We start from the raw sequence: 13966 nt of genomic DNA, 5'->3' as shown, positions 1-13966 counted from the left end.
ATCCTCACATATTTTGATGTATCCTTCCATTTCCATCTTTGTAGACACTTGTCAGTATGCTTTGAATTACACAAATCTCATTAAGGTATATCTCTTGCCTTTATCAAGTTCATCTTACGTTTCACTCTCTTTCCATTTGCTTTTCTCGGCATGCATTTTGGGCAAGTGTCTGTAGCTATTTTTCTTTGTTCCCCAGAATCCATAACCAGACTTAGGTTACAAAAATAAACTATCTTGTAAAGAGACCATTATGGACATTAATTGAGTATATTGTGTGAGATATAATTTGGCTTTGATATTTGGTCCTGCTGCCCTCATAAAGGTACTTTGTCATGGATGGGTTCCACCGACACCAGATATCTTCACCTGGCTTTTAGAAGAGAAAAACCAGAGCAATTCATGCATGCTTGCAGAAGAAATTGATGAAGGGTCATGATCACACATGGCTCTGATGGGAGCCGCTGCCCCATTGCTCTGAATCCCTTTGTTCCAATAGGCAGCCCCTCACTCATGGTTCTTCTCTGATTAATTGGAACCTAAGGAAACTGAAGAAGATGCTTTTTTTTTTAAGATTTTATTTATTTATTTCGCAGAGAGAGACACAGCGAGAGAGGGAACACAAGCAGGGGGAGTGGGAGAGGGAGAAGCAGACTCCCTGCAGAGCAGGGAGCCTGACATGGGGCTCGATCCCCACATGACCCTGGGATCATGACCTGAGCTGAAGGCAGACGCTTAATGACCCAGGCGCCCCTGAAGAAGATGCTTTTTAAATTCCAAGTACATGGTGGAGACTCCTTTAAAAATCTCTGAACATCTGACTTGGTCCATGGGAGGTGCTGTCAACCTTGCTGAATGCTGTTAGAGCAGTATTACTGGGAGTCTGCCTTTTAAAGACCAGGTCTCCTACTCCTCCTTGCATCTCCAGTCAGCAGATGACCTGTGGCTTCATTTGAGTGTTATCCAATAGAAAGAACATGACTGATGTTTCCTAAGATTCTTTTTAAGCCCCTTAGAGCCACCTGCTTGAATGTGTTCCCCGAATTAAAAATGCATTTCATCTGGACTAAGACATCCAAAGAAAGGATTCAGGAGAGCCTAATTAGGGACACACAGATTAACTACATGCTACAGTTCCTTATGGTAACTGCCAATGAAATATACAAAAAATAAAATAAATAAATCCATGTAATAAAGATTTAAACAAGAAGATCCAGTGAAACAAAAGAAAGTCCACACAGACACTGTAACCCTAAGAGGGATGTTCATTGAGGGAAGACAGCATTGAAAAAATGTTAGGCATGTAGTCCATATGACATTTTCAATTTCACTTAGTCTCAGCATTTTCATCTACGAGTAGCCCCAGAAAATGTTAGTAGGCTTGATTTAGAATTCATAAAAGCATGACATGGTCTTGACAGAGTGGAGTTTCTTTTTTTGTTTTTGTTTATTTGTCTTGTTTTTTTTTTTAATGCAGTAAAGCACAGGACAACTTCCCTGCACAGAAAGAAAATAGAAAGTGTTGGTGATCTTAGGAACATAGCTTGGTGATGTATTACAACAAAAGTGCATTTTAGGGCATTCTTGCCTTTTCCATTAATTCTTTTCTTTCTTTTTTTTTTTCATGGAAGGGAAGAACTTTAATCAAAACTTGTATTTTGAAACTGACCAGAAGCCTAGAGAAGATGGAGATCACTTCCTACCTATGTCATATAATTAACCTGGATTACGAACTCTGTTGGAAGAAGAATTTTCACTTAAAAAATTAAGTTTGGGGACCAAATTTTTTTTCTAGCTTAAACTTCAGAATGTAGTAAGAGATGTGACAGTTTTTATACCTACAAAGTCCAAAAGCTGTATTTAAAGAAACTGAAAACTGTATGAGTTCTGGAAAGTGTTCTACAAGGAAAAAATGGCCTGGGAGTTCGGGCTGCATTTGCTGTCTGCTTCTGAATCTCTGAAGGTGTGTCTGAGTAACTGTGGCTCAGGTTTTCCTGGAGGAAGATAAGGTGAGATTCTTACAGGAGAAGGCAGGTTTAGTAAGTGAATATTTTGTAGCATGTTTGTTATTGTTAGGTGGAATGAGAAACCTTTGAAGTAGTTTTAATAGAGTTTGTAGTCAGACACTCATCTAAATAAAAAATATTGTTTTTTTGGCAATTAGACTGCTGAAGAAAAAAACACCTTTTGCTGTAGTATAGAGTTAGGCTTGTCATTTTTCTACCAGAGTTTTGAATTTCCTGGGCATGTGAATCAAGGCCACATTTTTGTTAACTATGTCAGTATCCTTTTTTTTAGTTGTCAAGGACAATACATATGTATAATGTTTAATGGGTTCCCGTTAGACTGCTGATGAATTTAATCATGTAGACAGGGAGGGAGTGGGCATTGGGTCAAGGCCCCGGCACTGAGAATACACTTTGCCAATTGGTGGATGGACTGAGTCCAGCTAATGGGCTCCCTACTCTTCCTCTATTTTTCATGTTGTCCTAGGCAAGTCCTGGATCTTCTCTAGTTCCTGGTATATTAATTTGGAAAGCAGCACCAACTACCTCACATAGTATAGGTTAGCTTGTTTACATTGCTTCTCCGTTATGTAGTAGTTCGTGTCTAAATTCATTCCTGCTTCCATGAAACATGACAGGACTTTTATTGCAATTAAAAATTTTTAAAAATTAGGAAATGTCCACATATTATATAAATCTTAGTTGAAAATGGAAGTTTTCCTCTTTCTCTCTAGTATGTTTTCGAATGGGTAGCTTTGGAATGGGCAAGGAGAGGGCCAAATAATCTTCACTTTTAATATCAAATTGCATATAAAAATAGCTTATTATTGATATAGTTATTTTATGTTAGATGTCTTCATGTTTGCCAAAGACAATCTTGAACATTTCGATTTCTTTCTGACCAGATAGAACTAACCAGGATAGATTGACTATGAGATAAAATACTTGGTTCACTTATTTTTTTTTCTCAACTTGATGATTGCCGATGTCGCTCATTATGGAGGCACCCAAAACTAAATCTCTGAGTAAATGGCACAGTAAAGCTATTGAAAGTCTAGAAGATATCCAGGTAGTTTGCAAAGTATGCATGGTATGTGTTTGTATGAAGGTTCCCATATCTCGGTATTTCTTTTCATTTCCTACTCACTTAATGGATTTTCTACAAGTTCAGTGCAGATACAAGCCACTGCTGGGACATTTTCTACTGGGCTCATTTGAAAGGAATTGATGATTATCTTTAAAGCATTATAAATGTTAATGATATTTTCCACTACTAAATGCTTAATTTTATTTCTAAAACTTCCAAAGATTTCTGTTTGACTTTTTTCTGTTTTAAATTTTTTTCCTAAACTTGTATGTGTTAAATGAAAAGATTTGTTTTTATCACACATTAACCCTAGAATGCAACCATTTGAATGTCTGCATGCTGGCAGAGTTCTATCTAGATGGGCATAAAAGGAGACTGTGGACAAGTCACCACATGGAACAGTTAGGAGAAGCACAAATTAAAAGAGCTAAAGAAGGATCGTTGTTTTCCAGAAGCTAAGCAGTAAAGTGGGAATTTGAGAATTCTGACATGTCTCTGTCTCTGATTCCCTTTTATATGACCTTTTTGTGCAAGAACAAATCATTCAGCCCTACATGAATGTCTACTCCACACCTATTAAATGGAAGAATAAGGCAACTCCCACACTCTCAGGGAGAGACTTGGAGGCCTCAGTCCAGGAATAACGACTTTTGCCCTACTCTTACTATAGCTGAACCACAGCGGGAAAGATCAGAGAATGTAGTTTCCACGGTGAAGATCCAGAGGGCTAAAGGAGCTATTGCTCTGATGGCAGAGGACACTGAAAGAGCTTCTTTTTAAAAGAGCTTTCCCTGAGGCAATTTAATGGCATATTCATGTAAAAGTGTAAGGGCTAAACTCTCCTTTAGGTTGTGTGATTATTGGAACATTCTCATTGACCTAGTAATAGAGTATTCAATAAAAATATCACCTTATTTGAAAACAATTAAATGCAGTTAGCACTAAAAGTGCATGGTGAATAACTCACACTTTTTTTTGGATTCAAAAAGTGCTTTGGAGCCTTGTACATATAGCCTTTATAACTGAGTGTACATACACATTCCTGTTTTCATGGGTCTGGATGAAGGGGAATTTATTTGATAAATAAGATTCAATTTCTACCATGGCAATGTTTTTTTTTTAATTTTTCTTTTTTTATTATTATGTTAATCCCCATACATTACATCATTAGTTTTTGATGTAGTGTTCCATGATTCATTGTTTGCATATAACACCCAGTGCTCCATGCAGAATGTGCCCTCTTTAATACCCATCACCAGGCTAACCCATCCCCCCCACCCCCCTCCCCTCTAGAACCCTCAGTTTGTTTTTCAGAGTCCATCATCTCTCATGGTTCATCTCCCGCTCTGATTTCCCCCGCTTCGTTCTTCCCCTCCTGCTGTCTTTTTTTTTTTTTAACATATAATGTATTATTTGTTTCAGAGGTACAGATCTGTGATTCAACAGTCTTGCACAATTCACAGCGCTCACCATGGCAACATTTTAAGAGTATTTGTTCACATTTATGTGCCCTAAAGTCCCATTTACTACTTAATAAAAGAAGTGTAGGTTTTACCTGATTTTATTCCCACTTCTTTGTTTTTTCTTCTCCAGTATCTAGTTACTGTGGGTTGGAGGCTCCCTCTTTCCCTCCCCTTTGTTACCACATAGTGAATTATAATGTAGTTGAACAACCTGATTTAATAGTACTTCTTTTTTTTTTTAAAGATTTTATTTATTTATTTGACAGAGAGAGACACAGTGAGAGAGGGAACACAAGTAGGGGGAGTGCGAGAGGGAGAGCTGGGAGCCCGATGTGAGCCTCGATGTGGGGCTCGATCCCAGGACCCTGGGATCATGACCTGAGCCGAAGGCAGACGCTTAATGACTGAGGCACCCAGGTGCCCCAATAGTACTTCTGACAAAGAGATGGAAACTTCACAAATACTTTTTGTAGGCTTTAAAAATATGTTGGCTCAAAGGATACCTGATTTAGTTATGCTTGTTCTATAAGTTTGCCTTCCATTTCATGATTTTTAGGCATCATTGTGTCATTTACATGTTTTAAATAATGGATGCTCTGACATCTTTCAGTCTGTGAATCGCATTTTTATTTTGAAATGGGAAGAAAAGGCAACATATTTATTCCATAAGCAAATAGCTGATTTAGGAGAATAACGTATTTATTAAATGAGATGTTTTAACCAAGAAAAATATGGGTCAGTTTTTTTTTTTCTTTCTAAGATGTCTCCAACAATTCCCTGTAGGAATGGGTGGGACCAGCCTTTCTCATTTACAATCCAGCTGTGATGAGTAATGGAGCATTCTATTCCCCAGCATGTAATAAATGCAGAAAAACAGTGTGAAAGGCACAATCCTCAAATCAATTGTGTTTTGTTACACAAAAGATCCTGGCTAGAGGAGGTAAGGTGGGAGGGTACCAGAAAGTAATTGATGATGTAAAGAATCTGCCTGGGAATTTTTTTGACTAATGCATTTTATAAAATCTTACACTACTATGAGTTAAATAAGATGCAGGTTAAACCACCCTCCTCAGGGTAGTTAAACACAGATTAAAATACTCCACTATGAAATTTACAGCTATAACCTAGATTAAATGATCCCTCATTCTGGCTTTTCTTTTTCTCACTTATATTTAATTATTTCTTTAGATATTAAGGGTATAAATAGGAAAAAAGGAAACGTGGTATTAGAGAATAAAGGCATAATTATATATGTGTCAGAATTATGATTCTGAAGCGATTGTGTATATGCCATAATATATATTCAGTATTGGGTATGGATAATGAAAGATTCTTCTTTTTCATCTTGTTTATGACATTTTACCTAAAGTATAGATCAGGTAAGTTCATGTTACTGTACTGCTTTCTTGAAATGCTCTAGTCTTAATCTTCGCTAATTAGAAATAAAAATGTAAAAATCTTTATATAAAAGTCTTTCTTTTCTCATGTATATAATTGTGCTATTTTTATTATTAATAAACTTCTCTTTTTTTAGAGAGAGAGAGTGGGAGCAGGGGGAGGGCAAAGGGAGAGGGAGAGAGAGAGAGAATCTCAAGTAGACCCTGAGCTGAGCGTGGAGCCCTATGTGGGGCTCGATGCTGACCTGAGCTAAAACTGAGTCAGCACTTAACAAACTGAGCCACCTGGGCGCCCCAATAAACTTCTCTAACTGATGGAGTTAGTTAAAGAAAGATTGGTGGGGGATGGTAGCTAGCACCAGCTATTCTATAACTGGAGAAGGAATTGGTGATCTGTCTAAAAAGAACAGATAACACATAAATATGGTATTAGCAGTCTAAAGCAATCCTGCATGGGAAAAGCAGAAGGAAAATCAGCTACCACCTACCTAAGCATCAGCATCAGAAACCTCAATTTTCACTCTCTTTCCTTCCTACATTTGCATCTTGGCTTTCTGGCAGTAGGGCATGAGGAAATCCTAAATCAATCTTAAGAAAGAGGAAAGTGGTCTTAATTTGATTCCAAAGACTGTATTATAAAAACACAAACAGGGATAAATGTGTCTAATAAAATTGCCTGTTAACTGATTAATTAGTGACCTCATTTTAGTTACTAATTAGGAGAAACAGTGAGTAATAACCCTATTTTTAATAAGTCTGGTCAGGGTAAGCCCTAGTTTTTTTTTTTTTTTAAAGATTTTATTTGAGAGAGCGAGAATGAGAGAGAGAGAGCACATGAGAACGGGGAGGGTCAGAGGGAGAAGCAGACTCCCTGCTGAGCAGGGAGCCCGATGCGGGACTCAATCCCGGGACTCCAGGATCATGACCTGAGCCGAAGGCAGTCGCTTAACCAACTGAGCCACCCAGGTGCCCAGGGTAAGCCCTAGTTACTGTTAGCTCTTGCCCTCATCATACTGGTCAGCTCTCTAGGTCCTTCAGTATATATCCCATCTGAACCAGTTCTTTATGGGCTGTGTTCCATGAACTAACTAATTATCTTCTCACCAACACACACACATATTTTGTGTCCCCCCCTTTTTAAAAAAGATTTATTTATTTTAGAGAGAGAGAGAGTGCACGTGTGTGTGTACATGAGTGGGGGGAGGGGTGGGGGAGAAGGAGAATCTCAAGCAGACCCTTCACTGAGTGCGGATCCTGACACAGGGTTCAATCTCATGACCCTGAGATCCTGACCTGAGCTGAAAGCAAAAGTTGGATGCTCAACTGACTGAGCCACCCAGGTGCCCCATGTCTCACACCCCCACCCTCCCTCACTTTTTTGGTGCAAAGAAATCTCTGCTAAGGTAACAATAGCTGTTAAGGAATCATGATTTTTTTTTTAAAGACTTTATTTGAGAGAGAGCATGCACGTGGAGAGGGGCAGAGGGAGAGGGATAAAGAATTTGAAGCAGGCTCTGCACTGAGTGCAGAGCCCTATGTGGGGCTCAATCCCAGGACCCAGAGATCATGACCTGAGCCAAAACCAAGAGTTGGACACTTAACTGACTGAGCCACCCAGGCACCCCAAGGAATTATAATTTTCTAAGTAACACCAAAATGGTATGTGGGCTTTCTGGATGTAATTCATTTTTCCAAGTGAATAACTGTCATTGTCAATATTGCACACACCATGGTAGGTTTGGGGAAGAATATGCATATTTTCAGTGGGCTGACCTTTGAAAGAGTCTCAGAAAACTGACAAAAACTTCTTTCATGCCCTTTTCTGTACCATGTACATGCTTTCATTCCATTATTCACCAACACTATTTTATAATTTTTTTAAATTTGTGTCACTGACTTTCCACTAAACTGAGTTCTTTGATGTTAGAGTCATGTCTTGCTAATTTGTTACTCATGAAACCAAAGCATGGTTTGTCTACTCTAGACAGAGTTTGTCTACAGGAATTATTAATTCAGTTGGCTTGAGATAATGGGCCATATGGAGATACCTATTTTATGACTAGCAAGCAAAGGATTAATTTGCATTTTGGGAACAAATTAGGTGGACCTATGAGTGGTTTACAAACTGTTTGGAAAGAAATGATTTACAGAAATTTTAAAATAACCATACATGTGTCAAGAGATCAGCTTCGTGCATTTATATCTATCTTATTCTCACCGAATTATTCACAGATCATAAAGTAGAAAGCATTTTACAAAAACTTATCAATGTATGGACTGTTACATCCAGATGTAGTAACATATCTGGGTTTCTCAATCACAGACTTAAGCAGGAAGTGGGGATGAAGAGGAAGAGTGTGAGGAAATGTGCTAGGATAGTAGATATAAACTACCTGTGTATGGCTGGTGAAGGAGCGAAGATTGGGGCGCTTGTAGAGACAGGTAGGTTTGTAGGAACAAAAATTGACTTTACTTTCTGTTGATAGAATTGGGAGCATAATGCATATAGAAGGCATTGTTTAATCTTAAAATACAGGTTTGTTTTTTAAATGGTTTTATTTCTTGTTTATTTCTTTATTGCATAGGGTGGAATAAAATAAAGGCACTAGAGAGCAAGATGTGACTCAGTTCTTTCTTCATTTTTTTATTAGCATATAATGTATTATTTGTTTCAGGGGTACAGGTCTGTGATTCATTATACCATTCACAGCGCTCACCATAGCACATAACCTGCCCAATGTCCATCACCTAGCAACCTCATCCCTTCTACTCCCCCTCCACTCCAGCAACCCTCAGTTTGTTTCCTGAGATTAAGAGTCTCTTATGATTTGTCTCCCTCTCTGGTTTCATCTTGTTTCATTTTTCCCTCCCTTCCCCTATGTCTTGTTTCTCAAATTCTTCATATCAGTGAGATCATATGATATTTGTCTTTCTCTGATTGACTTATTTCGCTTAACATAATACCCTCTAGTTCATCCATGTCGTTGCAAATGGCAAGATTTCATTTTTTTGATGGCTGCCTAATATTCCATTGTATATATATATATACCACATCTTCTTTATCCATTCATCTGTTGATGGACATCTAGGCTCTTTCCATAATTTGGCTGTTGTGGACATTGCTGCTTCTTCCCTTTCTTCAAGCAAACACCACCAACAAAACACTACCAGAGAGAGGGATAAGTAATTGGTTAAACCTGTCAGTTTTATTTATGTTCTTATAATGATATCTTTTGAAAGTTAGTGATGCTGTGCCTTCAAAATTGATCATGTGTATCCTGCACATAGTAGCAACCGATTTTGTTATTTCCTCTCATGTTCTCGGTGTTTACCAAAGGGGAAATTTTGTAACTAAATCCTAGCAGAGTGGCTCCAAAGGAAAAGCCCTGAAGAGGAAAGGCTTCATGCCAGATTCCTCCAGGTCATATTTCCCATATATAATATAAGTTCTTGGAAGCATCTGTTTGGCTCCATGCTCCTAAGAGGGTGGGTATTAGTTTTGCTCAGTCAGATAATTGGCAAATACTCAACAAGTTGATATTCCTGCTTATATGGTACCATCAAAGTTTTGTGTGGTACCAAAGTAAATGTTAAATATTTTATTTCCTATAGTGAATGAGGGAAACACATTTATGATTCAGATTTTAAATTGCTATTGCTCTGAAGTCACAGAAAATAAAACAGATTCAAAATTTTTTATAGTTTGAGGAAAACTTAAATTGTAATTATTTGAAAAAACAGATAAGGGTTTAATTTGGAATTGATTTTTAGCAATTAGTAGTTATGATGCCACTTTCCCTGCCTTTTTAAAAATTTTACCATGGGTACCATTTTTCCACTTAAAAATTTTTTATACAGAAAACTTTTGTGAAATGTCTTTTCCTCAAAGAATCTGTACTTTTAGCTGACTTAAAGTTATTTATTTATTTGAGAGAGAGAGAGAGAGAAACAGCATGAGAGGGGAGAGGGTCAGAGGGAGAAGCAGGCTCCCCGCTGAGCCGGGAGCCTGATGTGGGACTTGATCCCAGGACTCCGGGATCATGACCTGAGCTGAAGGCAGTCGCTTAACCAACTGAGCCACCCAGGCGCCCCTTTTAGCTGACTTAATACCTCATTTACTATAAATGAGAAAAGGCTGATAATCTAAATTAAAAAAAATTGTGCTTATCTTTATTTTATACTATTTGGATTTGGAATGCCACAGATATAATAAGCATCCAGATCACATTCTACCACTTAGTGATAATTTCATTTTAGATGAATAATCAATCAGTAATTCATGTTGCAGTCTCTGCTGGGAAAATGGATTTAATGGTCTGTTTCCAGAGCAGATAATACTCTTCAAAGTATCTACATAAGGAGAGTGTAGGGTTGGAATTGCACCTTTAAGATGCTCGTGTTTCTTTGCAAAGAGAACTTATTTCTAGAGAGATTTATTTTCATTATGAAGTGCTCTCCATGACACTAGTGTAATGATCTCTCTTCCTCATAAAAGAAAGCTCTAAAACACATGTTGAGGGTTGGAAATACCTTCTGTTCAATACTGTTAGCCAGGGAAAATTTTCCATTGCTTCACTTTTTCTTATTTTACTTTCAGATTTGCCAGTGATGTCTCAAAATCTGCATTTAACTTGGAATTGCAAAGCTGAAAGCTTAAATGGACTTTCCATTGATGAACAGGTTTAGACATTATTCTATTTTGAGGATCGTCTTAAATTAATTTTGACTTAAAAATATAAAATTGATATTTTGGAAAGATCTATAAAATCAGGTGTTCTTCTCAGTTTTATTAAACCAATATGGAGAGAATAGGAATCTGGTAATGTTAGTGAACATGTTATAAACACACTGGCTTTACCAGAACTTTTTCAGGGTCCAGGTGGGAGCCACATTGATTGATGGTATTTAATCATTTTTTCTTGTTCCTGGCCTGTGATACACTGTGCTGCCCTCATCTACACATTTACATCAGGACCTCACAGTGACCATCACTTGGGATGGCTCAGCAGTGTACCAAGGGATGCCCAGAGCCCTGCTGTCTATTCCAGAACTTACTGGGGAAAGATGAGAGTTACATGACAACCTCCAGAGATAAATATGTTGTCTTACAATTCAGTTACTCCAGAGTTTCCATCTAATTGTCTTCAAAACCTTTGTCACTAATGCTGTTTAATTTAGAACAGATGATTGGGTTAAATTATTACCTAAAATGTTCACTGTTGAGGCCATCTTTTATTGCTGAGTTATGTGAATTGAAACAATGTGTTTTTGTTTTTTTTGTTTTTTTGTTTTTTGCTTTTTTTTTTTTTTTTTAGGGGGTTAGGGGCACAGGGAGAGGGAGAGAGAAAATCTTAAGCAGGTTCCACGCCCAGCTTGGAGCCCAGTGTGGGACTTGATCTTACAACCCTGAGATCATGACCTGAGCCAAAATCAACAGTTGGACTCTTAACCAACTGAGCCACCCAAGTGCCCCTGAAACATAATGTTTTTTTTTTTCAGAAATCTTTTCTTAAAATTTTTTATTGTTATGTTAATCACCATATTACATCATTTGTTTTGGTGTAGTGTTCCATGATTCATTGTTTGTTCATAACACCCAGTGCTCCATGCAGAATGTGCCCTTTAATACCCATCACCAGGCTAACCCATCCCCCTACCCTCCTCCCCTCTAGAACCCTCAGTTTGTTTTTCAGAGTCCATCATCTCTCCTGGTTCCTCTCCCCCTCTGACTTACTAATGTTTTTAACCTCTCAACTTTTATATTGAATTAAGGGGCAATAAAATTGCCATTCCCAGGTTATAAAACTAACCTTGGAAGCAGAAAAGGAAGTAAAATACCTTGAGAACTTCCCCATTTGAAGTTTCTTTTTATTATCTAGAAGACTGGAAAAATGCAGTAATTCTACCCAACAGAGGGGGTCACGAAACTTGATTTTCCGGTATTATTCTGTTTGCCAAAATTTAGACCATGTACAGAGCTCACAAGCCACCCAGGTCTGAAAACCTAACTCTCATCTCAGCCACCAATGAGGAGGGAGATACTTTTGTGTTGATGGGCACATGTAATGTCTCTACCTTGCCCTTCCTCTTAATGTGATTTCTTGTCCCTCTTCATGTTTTGAGTTGCTGATAGCTTCTAGCTCTGGCATTCTCTCCTTCCCTGGCCACAGTGATCTATGTGTACTCATGGTTACTATGTGAGCTCAGTGTCTGTACTCCACGCTCATCACCTTCACAGAGAACTTGTGTCCGAGGCTGGGCTACACAGTGCCAAGTGGATGGAAGGGCATGTTGGGCTGAGTGGCTGAAAACAGACTGAAAGTGCAATCTGTTGTTAAAGTAGCTAGTAGAGGTGTGGCAGATGAATAATAGGACATCATTTCCCCCAGCCCTGAAACTAGTCACTCTTGTTAAGATGAACACTAAATAAAATCAGCTGGTCTACATGTAAATATTGTCATCAAATTTACATTCGTAAAGGAATAAGTTTTTTATTTTTATTTATTTATTTTTTAAAGATTTTATTGTCAGAGAGAAAGAGACAGAGAGCACAAGCAGGGAGAGCAACAGAGGGAGAAGCAGGCTTCCCGCTGAGCAGGAAGCCCAATGTGGAACTCGATCCCAGGACCCTGGGATCATGACCTGAGCTGAAGGCTGATGCTTAACCGACTGAGCCATCCAGGCATCCTGGAAAAAGTTTGTTTGTTTTTTTTTTAAATGAAGATATGTTGTTCTTTTTCATATGCCTCTCTTTGGTCTGCTACTAGTTTGGGTATCCTTTGTGATTCTGGAATTATTGAGAAAGATGGCAACTCTCATTTAGCCATGGTCAAATTTTATATCTTTCTAACAGATAGATAGGTTTCTTCCTACTCATATAATGTGGGTTTGGAGCATGCAAAATAACTTCCATATTTGGCTAATCAAAACATAACTAAATTTGGGTGAATTTGCTTCGTGAAAAGTCACCTGATTGAGAATTATCCAGTGTCTTATCTTATTCATTCCTGGGGGTGCTCTTCTAAGTCTCTAAACATCTTTTCTCCAGAGAGTTTTAGAATGATGCAGAGCAGAAAATAAACACTGGAAAAATTCATAAACCCTGGCTAAATAGAGAAAGCAGGCTATGATAAACACATACGTTAAAAATTTCTGGCCAATATTTGACCTAGGCATCCCCAAAGGAGTTAGAATCATAGTTGATTGCCAGATTCTGGTAACCAGGGGTTGGGGACTTGGGCAAGAGAAGCTGGCAGGATCAGGGACATGGTTTTCAGTCAGCCATGCTGGTCAGAATCTGAGACACACGTGGTGGTGATGGTGGTGGGGAGGGGTGGCAGAGGGTCCAGAAAGGCTAATAACTGAGGCATAGATAATGGTTTCAAAATCAGGATGGGCCGAGATTAGCATCAAGACAGGCAAACCAAAGGCAGTTATTTCTCAAGTCAAGTCAACGAGAGCCAGAAGTGGCTGCGAAATGCAGAAGTCCAACACAGGAGCTCTGAGGTCCAAGTCAGGGTCCAGGATGGAAGAGTCCATAGCAGAAGAAAGAAAAAGACATCAATGAACAAAGGAACACTAGAGCAAGGGTAGCTGCAAGGTGAAGAAATTTCCTGTCCCTGCTTTTGGGTTTAAATGGCTCCTAAGAGACAAGAATTTCTACCTTGGTGCTGCCTGGGCTCTGCCACAGAAACAGGCATTGGAAGAGCCTGGCTGAGGCTGGGAGGTGGGGGCAAGGAGCAGGAGTGTGAAAATGACAATGAAAATCAAGGACGCCTGATTTCCCAAGGGTAGCCCTGTGGTGCTGGCTGCTGAGTTACTTGGCTATTCTGAATTGTCAATTCTGAAATTTACAGAAGGCCATATTGATTTAGTCTAAGTGTAATTCTTTTTGTAAATTAGTCTAAATGAAAATCTTACCAAATGCAGCCTTTAAAATGTAATGGAAAACATCCCATATATGCACATAATTCTGCCTTACAGCATAACTTCTGGGCATAGTATTGAAAAGTATAC

General features: G+C 38.5%; 1 protein-coding gene across 1 annotated transcript in view; it reads left to right on the top strand.

Moving 5' to 3' along the window:
* IMPG2 (interphotoreceptor matrix proteoglycan 2) overlaps positions 1 to 4331 on the top strand; it is a 79045-nt gene extending 74714 nt beyond the window's left edge. Inside the window, exon 19 of the mRNA XM_025873453.2 lies at positions 1629 to 4331. Within this exon, the coding sequence (XP_025729238.1) occupies positions 1629 to 1641 (13 nt within the window). The 3' untranslated portion in view covers positions 1642 to 4331. The remainder of the gene's footprint in view (positions 1 to 1628) is intronic.
* The last annotated feature ends 9635 nt before the right edge of the window (positions 4332 to 13966 follow it).

Source organism: Callorhinus ursinus, unplaced genomic scaffold (assembly GCF_003265705.2).
Source record: "Callorhinus ursinus isolate GAN/ISIS: 27379988/994484 unplaced genomic scaffold, GSC_fseal_2.0 scaffold1, whole genome shotgun sequence".
NCBI lineage: Eukaryota > Metazoa > Chordata > Mammalia > Carnivora > Otariidae > Callorhinus > Callorhinus ursinus.
The sequence above is the reverse complement of the archived record's forward strand: the minus strand, read 5'-3'. Positions and strand labels throughout refer to the sequence as shown.